Source organism: Bos indicus x Bos taurus, chromosome 15 (genome assembly GCF_003369695.1).
Source record: "Bos indicus x Bos taurus breed Angus x Brahman F1 hybrid chromosome 15, Bos_hybrid_MaternalHap_v2.0, whole genome shotgun sequence".
Taxonomy (NCBI): domain Eukaryota; kingdom Metazoa; phylum Chordata; class Mammalia; order Artiodactyla; family Bovidae; genus Bos; species Bos indicus x Bos taurus.
Genome location: NC_040090.1, coordinates 21,132,297 through 21,148,759, shown reverse-complemented (window position 1 = coordinate 21,148,759; position 16,463 = coordinate 21,132,297). Strand labels below are relative to the sequence as shown.

The following is a 16,463-nucleotide window of genomic DNA, read 5'->3' as shown; positions in this document are numbered from 1 at the left end:
TTCTCTATTGTTTGAAATCCTAACCTCTGGACAGGCAGTGGGCGACTCACTACTCAAGCACAGCACTTTCTGTCTAATGCACAGGCAGTGCTGGTGGGGTGAGGCACCAAAGAATATGTCCCACTGCCAGGTCTCTCTTCCAGCTGATGGGAGGTACAGGATCACAGGGACATCTCTGCAAGTTCTGCTGCTGTCAATTCACACAAGACCTTATCCTCTCATATATTCAGACCCCTGCTGTCGGGCTTATCCCCCTCACCTTCTGTCTCTGTTTAAATGTCCCTTCTTCCAGAAGGCCTTCCCTAATCCATCCCCTCCACCATAGTCCATGATACTGAGTCCTTCCTAACTTGTCATGCTGATTTGCAATCTGTGGCTACTCAGTAAATCAGTACCCAGCCTAGCCCTGACTGCTCAGTATATTGAATGAATGAGTAAGTGAGTGAATATTTGTTCACATACACTACAGCTCTACAGAAACCATGACTGTCATGTTCCCTTTTGTATCCTCAGCAGCCAGTCCAGTGCTTAGGTCATGGATCATTATTCACTAACCGATTGAAAGAAGCCTTCAAAAGATGGGTACTTGGATCTATACTGCTGTTGATAATGTCCTGACATCCTTATTGTAAGAGCAAAAAATACAGCCCAGTGGATTCTAGAGAATCAGGGATGGGGGACAGAGCAAGATGGTGGAAAAGCTCTGGGAGCACAGCTGTCCCGGGCAGGGGGAGGTGGGAATGGGGGGTGGGGGTCCTCTTCAACCACAAGTAAATTTAGTTTCCTAGGGATTCTTAACCTGAGGCACACGAGTGGGGCTTCCAAAGAGCCATGTATCCTCTGTCACTTCAATCAAACATTCAAGCCAGCAGCTCTGGGTACATTTTTCTGTAAGAAGGTCCACAGTTTCCAATGAGTTTCAAAAGGCTGTGACACACGAAGAATTAGTGGTCCACCTGAACTGTCCAGTATGATAGCCACTAGCCACGTGTGGCTATTTAAATTTCAATTTAAGTTCAACTATCAATGCCTCAGTTACTAGCTACCTGTCTGGTGTGCTCACTAAAGGAAGTAACTGAAAGTCACTCAGTCGTGTCCACCTTTTTGCGACCCCATGGACTGTAGCCTGCCAGGCTCCTCTGTCCATGGGATTCTCCAGGTAACAACACTTCTCTAGGGGAACTTCCCAACCCAGGGATCGAATCCAGGCCTCCCGCATTGCAGGCGGATTCTTTACTGAGTCATCACTAGCCACTCCCTATTGGGCAGCCCAGATACAGAACGTTTTCATCACTACACATAGTGATGAAAAGATACAGATAAGATTTGTTCAAGACAAGCGGTACTTTTGTAAAGTGAGTTGCCATCCTTTAGAAATGAAAGCGGACATCCAAGATCCTGATTCTTTTGAGATCTTTTGAGATCTGCTTGGGGCCTGCACTTCTGCTGGCAGCGGGAGTGCACAGGGCTGCTCAAGGTAGATGGTCCCGCATCATGTTGAAGTCATCTGTCTGGCCCTCCTCCAGCACCAAGTTTGCGACCCTGGTTTCCAGAAGACCTCGCCCACCCGGGTCTCCTTCCAGTCTCTTGAATTTGTAACCAGACTCCCAGGTTTGATTAAGAGAGTGAAAGTCGCTCAGTCCTGTCCGACTCTTTGCGACCCCATGGACTATACAGTCCATGGAATTCTCCAGGCCAGAATTCTGGAGTGGGTTGCCATTCCTTCTCCAGGGGATCTTCCCAACCCAGGGATCGAACCCAGGTCTCCCGCATTGCAGGCGGATTCTTTACCGTCTGAGCCACCAGGGAACCCCAAATTTGGTTAAGTAGGGTTGAGTTTGTTTTAAGAGCACATCTTGAGGCGGGGTCTAGAGCTGAGTCGGAAGTTGGGGCGGGGGCGGGGGGCAGCGCCTCCCTCCTCTCAGTTCTCCGGAACTGGAAAAAGAGAGAGGGAGTTTTACCCCGAACATCTGTTGCTCGACAAAGAACTTCCCGGTCTTCTAAGGAGCCCTCCAGTCTCCGGCCCAGTCCGCCTGGGCCCGCCCCTCGCTACGAGATCGCGGGGAGGGGCCCAGGCGAAACTCGAGCCCCGCGCCCACCACCCGGGCGGGCGACGTGGCTCCGCGGCTCCGGCCTCCCCCCGCAGCCCGGCGGCCAATGGGCTCGTGAGCGGGGCTGTCCGGCGCTCTCCTGCCCGCCGCCCGGGGCGCGCCCCTCAGCTCTGGCACGGGGCGGGCGCTGGCCGAGGGGCCGGCCCGTCCCCTCCCTCCCGGCGCCGGCCCTGGCCCCAGCCCCGCCGCCGCCGCGCGCGCTCTAAGCCCCCATTCCCGAGCCGCCGCTCGTCGCTCGCTCGGAGCCTTCCCGCGGGCCGCGCTCTCCTCCGGACGATGGCGCGCGGCGGCCGCGGTCGCCACCTGGGGCTGGCCCTGGGGCTGCTGTTGGCGCTGCTGCTGGCGCCTCCGGCGCTGTGGGCCAAGCCCACCGTGCGCAAGGAGCGCGTGGTGCGGCCCGACTCGGACCTGGGCGAGCGGCCGGCCGAGGACAACCAGAGCTTCCAGTACGACCACGAGGCCTTCCTGGGCAAGGAGGACTCCAAGACCTTCGACCAGCTCACCTCGGAGGAGAGCAAGGAGAGGCTGGGGTGAGGCCGCGCTCGGGGACGCCGCAGGTGCCGGCGGGGCCCCTCGGGCCGGAGCCGCCCTGGGCACCGGCCGCAAAGCGAAAGCGAAATCGGCGCCGGGACCCGAGGGCGTGGGCCGGGCGGGCCGGGCAGCGGGGCTGAAGCAAAGTTTGCCCGCGGGCGCCGGGACCTTGCATGGAGATCGCCGCCCAGGGCCGGGGTGGCTTGCCGCGGGGAGGCGAGAACGTGGCAGCGGTCTCCGGAGCCAGGACGGCCAGGGCCCGCCCCCTCCCCCGGGTTGCATCAGAAGAGAGGGGAGGGAGCGTACAAAAGAAGAATTTGTCCACGGTGGCCTTTTAGTGATAGGAGTTCTTCCCCACCCTCCTGGTTTCTGTCTTCTCCCATTCCAAGAGGGGAGGCAGGAGACACTGCTAAGGTCTCAAGGATGATCGTTAATGGATAAAAGAGGAAGGGGCAGGCGGAGGCTTGATTCCTGGACCGTGTCCCAGGGCTGGGACTGAGGTGTTCTTGTCTTCTGCTCAGTCGCCCCCATATCTGAAGTAGGGAGTATGAGAATCCTGCTATTAAGAAGGGAGGGGCATTAGGAGATACGGATGGAGGGGTGGGAATGGAAACTGGTCCCTTCGTTTCTGTCTCCAGCATCTTCTGTTGGCAGCCGAGGGCAAAAGGCTGGAGAGTGGTGTGATGGCAGGTTGTGAATTTCACCCTTGAACGCAGCTGAGTTAGGAACCAAGCCTCGGAAACAAAACGTGGGTACATCTCAGTGCACCCTCTGCACAGGCCCTGGAGAGACACTTGAGTGCTGTCAGAGGTTCTCTGGAAACCCTTCCACAGAGGAGTCTACAGCCAGCCTGAGCCCTGATGGAGACCTGGCTGGGGAGGGTCCCAAGAGCCCTGCCTACTGGGCACCAGGCCTCCAGGAATCTGCTTCCCAGGGGTGGAGGTCTTTCTGCTCTGCTACAAGGAAAAAGAACACAGCCGTCCCTGTGCGGATGGGGCCACCAAAGGCCAGTGTGATTGGACAGACTGTGAGGCTAAATTACACCTATTGTGTAGGTGCACCATCTGCCTGCGCTGATAGAAAGGATCTTTGAACTTCAAAGTCACCTCCTAACAATCACGTTTTATTCTGCAGAGAAGTACTTTCTCTTCTAGTTTGAGCCTTAACAATGGGGGCCATTGATGAGTTCAGTCCATTGTATTGCTTTGAGGCACTTGGAGGCTGATTTATTCAGGGGCCCTGGGTAGCAGCCATTTGTCACCAGTGAGGAGGAGAGGTTTGAGGAACTGGAGAAGGGAATTCTAGTTTTCCATCCTAAAGCTTCCAGTATATGCCTTCATCAGGACAAGTAAGCTTAGTGGTTAGAGCAGGACAAGTAAGCCTAGTGGTGATGTATTTGACCCTTGGATGAAGACTTTTGCTGCATTCATTTACTAATGAAAAAAAAAATTTTGAAAGACTGCTATGTGCTCAGCAGGGTGTTAGATACCTGACAACTACAAAAATAAAACCTTATGCTCTAGGCCATAAAGTACTTATAATCATATGCAGAGAAGAGAGGTTGGAGCAGATGCTATGCATAATTGCTGTGATGGTGGCATGTAAAAGCCCTAGTGACCACATCTAGGAGGAGCCCCCGAAAGCTTCAGGCTGGAGACAGGGTTTTGGGGGGGTTGGGATGTCATCTGACCAGGGCTTGTGGCATGACTCAGAGGTCATCAAGCTTATGAACAGGGGAAGGCATTCCTGAAGAAAGAACAGCCTGCTTATAGACAGTTTTAAATCTGTTCCTTTGGATTCCGGGTATTGGGACAGTAAAGGGACAGGGAAGTGGGAGGTGGGAGTGGCAAGGAGGCCAAGGCAGGACAGAGGGACTTTTGTGAGGTGGAGATTAGACATTATCCTGTACATGGTAGAAACGTTATTATCCCAAAATGCATTAGGAAAGTTGGACTGGCAGCAGGGCAGAGAACATAACCGAGGCACAGAGGGGGGGCCTGGGGCATGGGGTGGCCGTGAGTGCCTGAATCAGGCACGGTGGGAGAGGCTGAACCCTGAGCCACGTTGGGGCTGGAACTGGCAGTGCTTGCTCTTGGCTCAGCGTGGCGGGGGCGGAGAGGAGGGAGCAATCTAGAGTGGCCTCTGGTCTCTGGCCTGAGCCACTGCAGGGACAGTAGACACACTGCTCACCTACAAAGTAAATCTGGGCTAGAGGTGGGCGGGGGGAGTGCGGGTTGGAAGGTTGGAAATGAAGGGTGGGCGCCGTATGGGATGGGTTGAGTGTGAGAAGCCATCTTTCTGTCCACAGCTCCAAGTCTGGGCTGCAGAGCGGGGAGCTTGGCTGGGTCCAGGCAGCTTCGTCACCACCGTCTTGCGCATAGATTCTGAAAACGTGGCAGATCTAAGGCCCCCAAAGACAAAAAAGTAGGGACCCATAGGCTTCGGGAAGTTGCAAACGTGGTGCACAGTCTTAGAAAAAAATAAAAATTACTTGCCAACATTTAGCATCGGAGTGACTTCACATACAGACCCCGATTTTTGGTTTCTGTTGACACCCATGGCCTGTTATTCCTTGTGGAGGTCATTGCCTGGAGCAGAGCTGAGCAGCCTTCTTTGGCAGCTGGTGGGCAGTCCCCTGATGCTTCGCTGGCTTCTTTTTTTACATTTTAATTTTATTTATTTGGCTGCACTGGGTCTTCGTTGTGGCCTGCGGGATCTTAGTTCCCGGATCAGGGATCAAACTGAGGGTCCCTACTTTGGAAGCTCATCAGAGTCTTAGTCACTGGACCACGTGGGACGTCCTGCTTTGCTTACTTCTGTTACCTGTTTGAGTTCTCCATCTACCTGTGTTGGGGATTATCGTCCTTAGTGAGGAAAGGTGCACACTGTCTCCTCTAACCCTCCCAACATTCCTTGTAAAGTAGGTGTCCAGTTTACAGATGGAGAAACAGAGACTCAAGTTATACGCCCGAGATCACTCAGGACTAGGATCCTGGTGTTCTGATTGTAGCATTTGGTTTATCTACATCATAGCTACCTTTTCCTATAGCTCATGTTTGAGATTTTTAAAGAGAGAAGTTAGGATGATTTATGCTTCCAGCAAATATTTATTGAACTCCTACTATGTGTCAGGCTGAGCTATGTTCTGGATATTTCTTTGGCATACGTTGGATGCTGTCCTCTCCAAAAAGCAGGTTGTATACTGTCTGACGTCATTTGGTCTTTGCTGGTTTGAGATTCTGCTTCTCAGTTGGCTTTGGATAACTGATGGGCATGTCACCACTGCCAGGACTGGAGCAGTGCCTGGCACATAGTAGGTAGGCTAAACACTTGACAGTATTGAAAGAATTCTGCTGTGTTTGGCTGTCATTTCCTGGAAGCAAGATACTTGAGCTTTAGTCTTCCAGTCTTGAGACCTGTCAAAATTGCAAGGAAGGGCCAAGTTCCTGAGAAGGAGGAACTTGGGCTACCCAGGTTCAGGTAGGGGATGGAGACTTAAGTACTAATGAACTCATTTCCATTTCTGATCAAAGAGTAACTGCCAATTTGAACTTGTGTTCACGGTAAGAAAGTTGGAGTTGATAAAATTCCACCCCAAAGCAAAGAAAACAAATCCCTAATTAGCCTGTATGACCTCTTTTCAGGTAAATGAACTACTATGGTAAAACTTTCTTAAACACTGGAAGTAGCTTTCAGGAGTCTTTAAAGTTCCTCTCAGGGCTGGCATCCCCAGCATGGGCCCTCTGGCCTAAGAGATGGACACTGTTGAGGTTCCCAGCTTGACATTTGCTCTGCACAGGGGTATGCGGTGCCCTAGGAGAAGGCAATGGCACCCCACTCCAGTACTCTTGCCTGGCAAATCCCATGGACAGAGGAGCCTGGTAGGCTGCAGTCCATGGGGTCGCTAGGAGTCGGGCACGACTGAGCGACTTCACTTTCATGCATTGGAGAAGGAAATGGCAACCCACTCCAGTGTTCTTGCCTGGAGAATCCCAGGGATGAGGGAGCTTGGTGGGCTGCTGTCTCTGGGGTCGCACAGAGTCGGATACGACTGAAGTGACTTAGCAGCAGCAGCAGCAGTGAAGTCCAGTGGAGAGTTGCTGGAACCCGGGCCAGCTGTGGAGCAGGATATGCCAGTGGACATAGTGGCCTTCACCCTAAGAGCAGGAGGTTGAGGTTCCTGCAGCTGCTCAGGTTTCTTGTTTAGTTTCCACGATGTCAAGGCCCTTTCATCCCTGACATTTTTTGCTCTGTCAGCGATCTGGTCTCCTCCTGCTTTAAGTTTCAAGTCTTTGAATCCAAAGTGATGAGATAAAGGAAAATAAAAATCTCACTTATTTTTTGTTGCGTTAGTTAGAAAGCTAGACTCTTCCATCTTTTGAATTGGGTTTAGAGCCAGAGGACATGGATTCTGACTCCAGTGATACCAATTATTCCCTCATTACTTTAAAAATAAGGGAGTTAAACTACATCAGGGAAAACTGCTAGGTTTCATCTTACAAATGAGCTCACTCAATTGGTAGTGTCTATTTGCAGAGCACTGTGTTGCGAAGGATTCTGAGGTCACATCAAGTTTATGAGGACAGAACAGCCTGATCCGCTAGCGTCTGCTGTTGGCACTGGGTGGGGGGAGAGAGACATATCATTCTTGGAAAACTTAAACTTTAAGATCCTCTCAAGCATCACTGGGTCATTGATTTTATTTTAGCACTTAAGCATTTTAGATTCTGCAGGTGTTTGATCTCTTTCTGGATCAGGATCACACAAGCCTTGATAATAGCCTCGTGGATTTTTTTTTTTTTTTTTTTAAACTACAGGAAAATTGTTGATCGAATTGACAGTGATGGAGACGGCTTTGTCACCACCGAGGAGCTGAAAACCTGGATCAAACGGGTGCAGAAAAGGTACATCTATGATAATGTCGCCAAAGTCTGGAAGGATTATGATCGGGACAAAGACGATAAAATTTCCTGGGAAGAATACAAGCAAGCCACCTATGGTTACTACCTAGGTAAGAGGTGCTGCAGGAGCGATTACACAGCTGGGGCCCGAGTAACAAGCTTCTTGTGGGAAATTACTCTCTCATCATATCAACCCACTTCAGGAAGATGTCACAGTCTGCTAAGTAGAACCTGCTTAAGTAGAACAGTGTAACGTCCTATTTTGCTTACTAACAACACACTGGGCTGCTTACTTTGAGTGAACTTGTAGGTGGAAGGGGGTGAAGGTCTACTAAAAAATAAGCTGCTCTCCAACCTGAGCTTACGATCTCAGAGGCATACCCAGAGAACAAAGCAGAGAGGAAGCATGTGTGCTGAATTTCAGATAGCAAGGACTGGGTAAACTAGAACAGTCTTGGAAGGCTTCCTGGTGGAGGGTGATTTGGGAACTGGGCCTTAAAGAATGGATTTGTATCTGGAGAGATGGAGACGAGTGGGAAAGGTGGGTCAGCTGGAGGGACAAAGGTGCAACGATGCCTTCAGCAGTGGGCAAGGTTTGGACATAAGACATGCTTGTTTGGGAGGAATGATGGAGTGGTGTGTGCCCAGCATGGGGTGCAGACATGCTAGATGGCTGCCTCGTAGAGGCCATATGTAACAGGACAGGCCTGAGGAGAACCAAAGACACACACTCCCAGCTAGATTAAGAGAGGTCTTGAAAGATTCGCAGGAACTTAGAACAGATGTCCTAGGTACGAGGGAGCCTTTGTATGTTCTGTGTCAAAGAATATGATGAAAGTAGGGTACCACAAAGTGAAGTAGGATATTAATATGGTCTCTAGCCTATGTTTTCCACCACTTGCTGTAATGCCCCTAACAAGCCTTTAGGGCCTGGCTGTAGGGTGGCCTGGAGGGACAGACACTGGAGGCATTCTGAAATCAAATGTTTCAGAAACCCGACACATCAGGACCTTCTGCCCTTCATATTAAATACCACGGGGCGTGATCTGGAGAGAAACACTTTCCTTGGTAGCTCAGTGTTCATGTTTCTGTGCACATCCTGTAGGAAACCCCACAGAGTTTCAGGATACCTCAGATCATCACACCTTTAAAAAGATGCTGCCACGGGACGAGAGAAGGTTCAAGGCTGCAGACCTCGATAGTGACCAGACAGCCACCCGGGAGGAGTTCACCGCCTTTCTGCATCCTGAGGAGTTTGAGCATATGAAGGAAATTGTGGTTTTGGTAAGATATCCAAAGAGCCCGGACTGGGAAAAGACCGAATCAAAGCAGCACCAAAACCTTATCCTTTCTTGCAAAGTGAGAACGTTCTTCAGCCCAAGGGGAACTGGACAAGGACTCTCTAGTGGAATACACTGGAATGCCTATGTACTCGGGAGATGAGTCAGGGGAGGGGAGCTGCTATAACAAGTAGCCCCCAACCCCAGCTATTCAACACAATAACCGAAAATTAGTTCTTGCTTATACCGAGTCCAGGGCAGATGGTCCCCATCAGTGGATCTTCTGGGCGGTTCTCAAGTGCTGGCAGGCCCCCAGGCCATTTCCATCTTGTCCTCCACCGTCCTGTGGCTTTGGGGTCATCCTGGCCAATCCCCTGTATTCATCTGATAGACAGAAGAAGAGAAGGACTGAGGAGAAGGCACGGTATGCCTTTACTGTACTGGCCAGGAAATGACACCTCCCTTCCTTTTACATCCCCTGAGCTCCTACATTTGACATGGGCTCCTACGCTGACTGTTTAGATGTGTGCCCAGAAAGAGCAGATGGGTTTAGTGAGCAACTAACGAGCCTCATTTGCCAGCTTTGAGGGAACTAGAATAAGACTCAGAAATGGAGTGCACTGGACTGTTAAATCACATGGAAACGTAAAGTCAGACCATGTCTAGAAAGGGTGCTCCCCTTGGAGTGGATTTGCTTTCCATAGTGTCTTGTCGGGTCCCAGGTGTCTTCATTTTCCTTGACATTAAAGCAAACGCCGATCCCCTGTTTCCAGGGCAGGCATCCTGAGGCAGTTCCAATTGTTTTGCTCCTGGGAAACAACCAGCCCTGGACTATTTCCATTTTCCAGTCTTGGATGGGTTCGCTTATGGATGCTTCATCCTTATGACCACAGTGACCCTGAGGACTGGGCAATGGCTCTAAGAATCATTCCTTTAACACCCAACATCCACTTAGTGATGGCTAATTTGCCAGAAGACAGTGAAGATGGGGAAGTGGATTATGTGCTTCTGGATTGACTCAATTCTCAGGTTGGCTGTTTTCTTCAGGATGCCTTTGTTTCTCTGACAATGGACAGTAGACTCATTTAATTACTTACCCTAGCAAAACAAAAACAAAAACCCTAGTTTAGAGGCCAAATGTACTGAATACACAACATAATATTGGGTGGCCAAAACGTTCGTTTGGGATTTTCTATACACTGTTACTTATGGGCCACCAAATGTATTCAAGTCAGATATACTTTGATTTTCCAGTTGTTCACAGTTCATATTTTCCTGACGTCACCTTGGTGTTCATAGTCCAGTTAGCAGTGGAATCTATCTTGGTGATCATTTTAGTCCAGTGGGTTTCAACCTGGATTCCTCACAGTACACAGAGACGATTAGGCAGGAGAGTGGAGGTGGTTAGCTTGGCAGAGCTTCATAATGAGAGAACATCTGGGCTTATAGGTACATTTTCATTTGCAGAGAGTGTTCTGCTTTTAAAATCGTAGGCTGGGGGAGGAGGGACAGAAGGCATTGCCTCTCTTTTACAGATCACAAACTAATGCCCAGGGAGGTCAGGAGACGAGCCAGAAGTCCTCAAGCCATAAAAGCCAGACAGAGGAGGACAGTAGTTAGATTTACTGAGCGCACAGAGCTATCTTGCATCTTTTCCCCCTTTGCTTCCTAGGAAACTCTGGAGGACATCGACAAGAATGGGGACGGCTTTGTGGATCAGGATGAGTATATTGGTGAGTGCTGCCTGGAGTCTTGCTCCTCTGTCCCAACTGGGCACCAGTCCTCCACCCACGTCTGGCTACTTTTCCTCAGACGTCTCCTTTAGCAGCAGCTGCAAGTCTGTTGGTGTCACTCCTGTGACTTCCCAGTGAGAGGGACTTGTCACAGCAGTCCTAGGGGTGTAGGGTCAGTGCACTGCCTTGCAGGCAATACAACGCCTCAGGGAGGCATTCCTGGTGGAGAAGAGCCCAGGCCAGCCATTGACCCCATGGCTCTGAGAGGTGCTCTTCATCACACTGTGGAGTTTCTCCCTTTGCGAGACCCAGAGCTGGGGAGGGGGGCTAGAGTGGACAGTCTCGGGACAGACTCTACAGCAGACTGTTCGCCAGCGGGGCCTAGAAACGGAATAGACAGAGCTGTGGTCAGCAGAACTGTTTACAGGCCCAAGCTGTCTGCAGAAAGGCGTTCCTCCTTAGGTAAACCCTTTTACAGAATGCATAGTCTCGCCACATACGGCTGTTTTACGCCTCTGGGTTTTGGTCTTTCATTGGGAGTACTGTTCCCAGCTTTTTGTTCTGAAGGGCTCAATTTGAGCAACATCCAGAAGTGCGTTTGCAGGTAACTGAGCCCTGGTCAAAGGAGGCTCCAGTTAAGCCCCCAGGTCAGAAACCACTGCTCCTGGTTAGAGCCCTTCCAGCCTGAGGGACTGAAGGAGGCAGCGCGGATATTTCCATTTGATCCTCAGCGGTTGCTGCTTGGGAGGTTTGGCACATGGCCCCAGCTGCAGGCCACCTTCCCAGGATAGCTCTTCTCTTCCCAAGTGTCAGTAAAGTAAAAGCTGGAAAATCGTTTGAGGGGTGGGATGGATATAACTTTTGTGCAGATATTTAATAGACACAGTCAGTTACCTTGAATAAAAGCAGCGCCCATGGTGCCATCAGTCTCCGGTTCGTGCTTGTTTAACTCTGCCCCCCAAACACAGGAACAAGTACCTGCTGTAAAGGAGAGCAGAGTTTCTGCCAGCCATTCGGAATTGTATTTGGTCTGAAGCAGCAGACGCTGTTCTCCTGTGTCTGTGGTGACGGCAGCTCTCGCCTCAGTAACTGAAGCCATCTCGGTGGCATTCCCTCTGTAGCACAATCAGTGCTGACAGCCCCGTCGTCAGTGTGCACACTGCAGCCTGTCTCACGCCTGGTGCACACGCGTGTGAGGGCAGTTTCAGAGCCCCGCACACCCAGTGGTGAGGGAATTAGACTTGAAGGGGAGGCAGGGTGATTAAGACGGTGTAGCTCTTCTGATTTCAAGTGTGTGCTCTGCCTCACTCTCTTCCTGATCCGCATTGAAAAGGTACATGGCGGGGGCAAAACCCTTGAGTGACTTTGCCTAAAAGAAACATTTTTTTTGCACCGGACACTGGCAGAGAGGCTGATGGGGGCATTGTTCTTGAAAACTGAATTCTGAGCGACTTGCTGTCAGAGACCAGGTATCTGGTCTAGCAAGCTACTTCCTTTAGGGAGGAGCCTTCTCTACAGGCAGGGACAAGCGGTGACATGATACAGTGGGGAGAACGCGGGAATTAAGAGTCCTGGCTTCTCCACTTACTAACTCTGTGACCCTGTGGGAGTCATGTAATCACTCCGTATAAGCCTATAAGCCTCAGTCTCCTCATCTGTAAAACGGGAAGGCACAGCACCCATGTTTCCAGGATGGTGTGAGTCTACTTGCAGCTGAACCCAGCCAGGGTCTTGCCTCTCTTTTTCCTTCATTCACTATCTATCTACTCTCTCTGCCACCTGACATTTCCAAGCTGTTTCCATCAAAGAGAAATTGCCCACAAGGTATCTTTCTTTTCCTAGAAAATCTAGTGGCTTAGCAAACAGTGGATAAGCTTTGCCTTTTTCCTTTTCCCTGCCATTTTGTAAAACAAGGTTATTGATCTGTCTTATAAAATTGCTTTAAAGGTGAAGTAAAATATATGTAAAAGCCCTCTGGAAATGATATAAACAGCAACAGTAATAAACACAGTGGTTAAGACTATGGGTTGGCAGCAGAGTGCTCGTGTTCCTGTATAGTCAACTACATTCTCATGCTAGCTATGGGTCCTCCTTGGGTTAAGGCTGTGCCTCAGTGTTCTCATCTATAAAGTGGGAATAACAACACCTACTTCATAGGATTATAATGAAAACTCAAATTTAAAAAAGTATGCATTCCATACAGCATCTGGACCATAGAAAGTGCTGGTATTGGTCATTATTATTAGTTTTCACCTGTATAGTTCCAGGCTGGGTTGTAGAGGGCTTTCACAGAAATGTCCCATTTGACCTTGATAATAACCTTTTGAATAATAAATTACTGTCTGCCCTTTAGACAAGGTACTGGACTAAGTCAAAGGGCAGAATTCACCTTCTGGCTTCCAAGCACAGTTCTTTCTCTTTCACTCAGTGGCTCTTAGAGAAGATAAATCATTGTATTCTTTACCCAAGAGTAGACTACCCCCCAGGTATCTGGTTAGGTCTCTTGACTGCTGGAGGTCAGGTTTTCTTAGATTTACCTTCCCACTGGTCTTCATAACCAAGAACAGCCTTCCCTTCTAGCTGATATGTTTTCCCACGAGGAGAGTGGCCCTGAGCCAGACTGGGTACTGTCAGAACGGGAGCAGTTTAATGAATTCCGGGATCTGAACAAGGATGGGAAGCTGGACAAAGATGAGATTCGTCACTGGATCCTTCCCCAAGACTACGACCACGCGCAGGCCGAGGCCAGGCACCTGGTGTACGAGTCAGACAAAAACAAGGTATTTCGCAGTGTTCTGGAACTGTTCCTTGAAGGGAGACAGTTTACATAAGATTGCTTCTGTTTGCTTCTTAGATGTTTGTCTTGGCCTGTGTGGCCGTGCCCTTATTGACCTCTCTCATTCCTGCCCTACATCTGAGACCTGTGAACTTGGCCAACATCGCGATAACCCGCAGTGAGCTCATTAGGCCAGATGTTCCTATTCCTAGAGAGCCTGTTGTGGGTTGCACTTAGGTTCACTGACATCTCCTAGGATCGCAGTGCCGGTCACTTTGTTGGCTGTAGGCAGGCAAGGATTTAAGAGGTATGCCCTGCATCACCCTAGGACCAGCTTTTCATCCATTCATGCCTTCAGCAGACTCTCATCAGACATCTGCAGCATGTGAGGCAGAAGGGATCCCATCACATGAAGGCCCAGGCATCAGGCCAGCTTACTGTGCTGGCTCCAGTGCCAACATCCACTGGTCAATATGCAAATATATAAGATGTGAAAGAGGTCCTGCCTCTTCCCATTTTGATCACTGCTCCGAATTCTCGGGAGACAGTCAGGTTCTGCAGTCAGGCCATAAAAGGGAAGTGGAATTCTTCAGAGCCTGTTTTGGGAATGCCAGCACTGCATGTAGACATAACCAGACTCCGGCTTCTGAATTCCTTGAGGACTTTTCCGATATATTTTAGCACAGTGTTTATAGCAGGAGGCTGTTCCATTTAGGGTTTTGCAGAACAGTGATGGTAGATGAAAGAGATACCCAGCAGTTTCTTAATTATGAATTGTAATATTTTAAACGTTGCAGATCAATGAAATAACATGAGTGTCAGGCTGAGCTATTTACTCAGAGTTTCTGTGACAAAGCGCTTTCTTCTCTCCTCTAGGATGAAAAGCTCACTAAAGAGGAGATCTTAGACAACTGGAACATGTTTGTTGGAAGCCAAGCTACCAATTATGGGGAAGACCTCACCAAAAACCACGATGAGCTCTGATGCAAACTCACCATAACATGACAGACTGTCATAGCCTTTGTTTTATTGTCCTGGATGGTTGCTACAGTTGTCTCACTTACAGCAGTTATGTCTCCACAGAAAGCAAATTTATCACCTCAGATTGGGGTTAAAATTGTTTTTTACTCAATATTTGCTGGAAAATACTCACCACTATTCTTTGAGTAACATTTCTCTTCAAGCACATTAAAATCTTGGTAAATTGCAGTGCTGTATGGGGATACCTTACTAAAACATGACTTTTTAGCTTTTTTCCATGAAATTTGAACTAAAGAAGAATGAAATTTGAAAAGCCCTATTATTCAGTTGGGTAGGTGGGGAGAGGACAGTATAATGGAGTGACTGCTGTGCATTTTAACTGCAGATTTTTTTACATTTGCCACTGTTAATAGTTGGTAAAGGAAAATTCTGATTAAGCTTCAGTGGTATCTTCCTACACAGGCTTCTTTCAGAGCAAGGCTGATTATTTCAAATTCTTCCTTCTTGACTGTACTCTGAGCTGTTACTGTAAATGGCATATAAACCTCTGTGCATTTTTCTGTATGAACCTGCTAATGTGCACAACAGATCCACCCATCTTTTTTGTCTTTGTTTTTTTTTTTTTTTTACAATAAGAAGCAATTAAGAAAGGTAATATGAAAAAGAAAGGAATTTTAAATGTAGAGAGAAAAGATGAATGTCAGGCATTTGAAGAACTATAGGAAAATGGTAAACACTTTATTATACTTGAGAAATTCTTCTTGACATGTAAATGAAGTAGATCTGATCTTTGAAAAAGTGACTAGAAATCCAATCCATTGCCTTGCTGACCTCGGACAGGAATAGAGAGTGGGGTCCTAGGGAAACCTGCCTAGTGGAGCTCCGGAACCCATCTCTCCCAGTCCGGTGAATCCACAGCCTTCCAACCTGCCCTGGGACCCCTTACACTATGGAGTTGACAAAGTAGTGTTCCAAGTCACTGGCTAAACTGGAAGAAAGAACTTTTACAGGTTGAAATTCCACCTTATAAGTAGAAAGTGAATGAATAAAGGATCCCTCTGAGGATTTTCTACTGTGTCCTGTGGTGTTTGACTTCACACATACCATCTGTGACATTATTCTCTGCTGATAGAGAATTTAACAGAGGGATGAGATGACATGCGTAAGGTTAAAGAAGTTCTACATTTTAAAAATCCAACTACTAGAATGTTCAGGACATACTCATATTTACCTATTTAATATGTACTTCTCTATGATAATTAGAGAAACTGCAGGTCGTCTTAACTGTAAGACCTTTCAGAGACAAGTTTCAGCTGGAAGGAAATCTAGGCTTCTTGCAAAGGCCTGTTCAGTCGCCAAGTCGTGCCTGATGACTTTTTACCACCCCATGAACTGCAGCATGCCAAGCTTCCCTGTCCTTCACTATCTCCCAGAGTTTGCCCAAGTTCATGTCCATTGTACTGGTGATGCCATCCAACCATCTCATCCTCTTTTGTCCCCTCCTGCCTTCCTAGTCTCAGGGTCTTTTCCAGTGAGTTGCCTCTTTGCATCAGGTGGCCAAAGTACTGGTGCCTCAGCTTCAGCATCAGTCCTTCCAATGAATATTCAGGGTTGGTTTTCTTTAGAATTAACTGGTTTGATCTCCTTGGTATCCAAGGGACTCCCAAGGCCTACCAGGCCCTATAGCATCTGGTCCTTTCCCACCTCATCAGCATCACTAGGTTTCACCTCCCACAGCAGCCTCACTGACTTTCTGGTCCTCAAACACACCAAATTCATTTCGAAGTTGGGCCCTTTGCACTTGCCATCCTTTCTCATTGGGAACCCCCACTTCACACATCTTGGGGTAACTCACATGATTCCTCAAAGGGGACCTTCCCAACTCCATTATTTGTAGTAGTCCCTCAGGCTGCCCTGATGACTCAATGGTAAAGAATCTGCCTGCCAATGTAGGAGCTGCAGGTTCGATCCCTGGGTCAGAAAGATCCCCTGGAGGAAGGAATGGCAACCCACTCCAGTATTCTTGCCTGGAAAATCCATGGACAGAGGAACCACGACCCCCTGGCTACAGTCCATGGGGTCGCCAAAGAATTGGATACAACTTAGCAACTAAACAATGACAGCATTTGAGTCCACATTTCCCTGTTTTA

General features: G+C 48.9%; 1 protein-coding gene across 1 annotated transcript; it reads left to right on the top strand.

Moving 5' to 3' along the window:
* Window positions 1-1,973: 1,973 nt before the first annotated feature.
* Window positions 1,974-15,390, top strand: RCN1 (reticulocalbin 1). The gene is made up of 6 exons (XM_027562738.1): window positions 1,974-2,641; window positions 7,460-7,653; window positions 8,649-8,827; window positions 10,496-10,556; window positions 13,137-13,336; window positions 14,209-15,390. The coding sequence occupies exons 1-6, from the start codon at window positions 2,388-2,390 to the stop codon at window positions 14,314-14,316; spliced, it is 996 nt and encodes a 331-aa protein (XP_027418539.1). The 5' UTR covers window positions 1,974-2,387; the 3' UTR covers window positions 14,317-15,390.
* The last annotated feature ends 1,073 nt before the right edge of the window (window positions 15,391-16,463 follow it).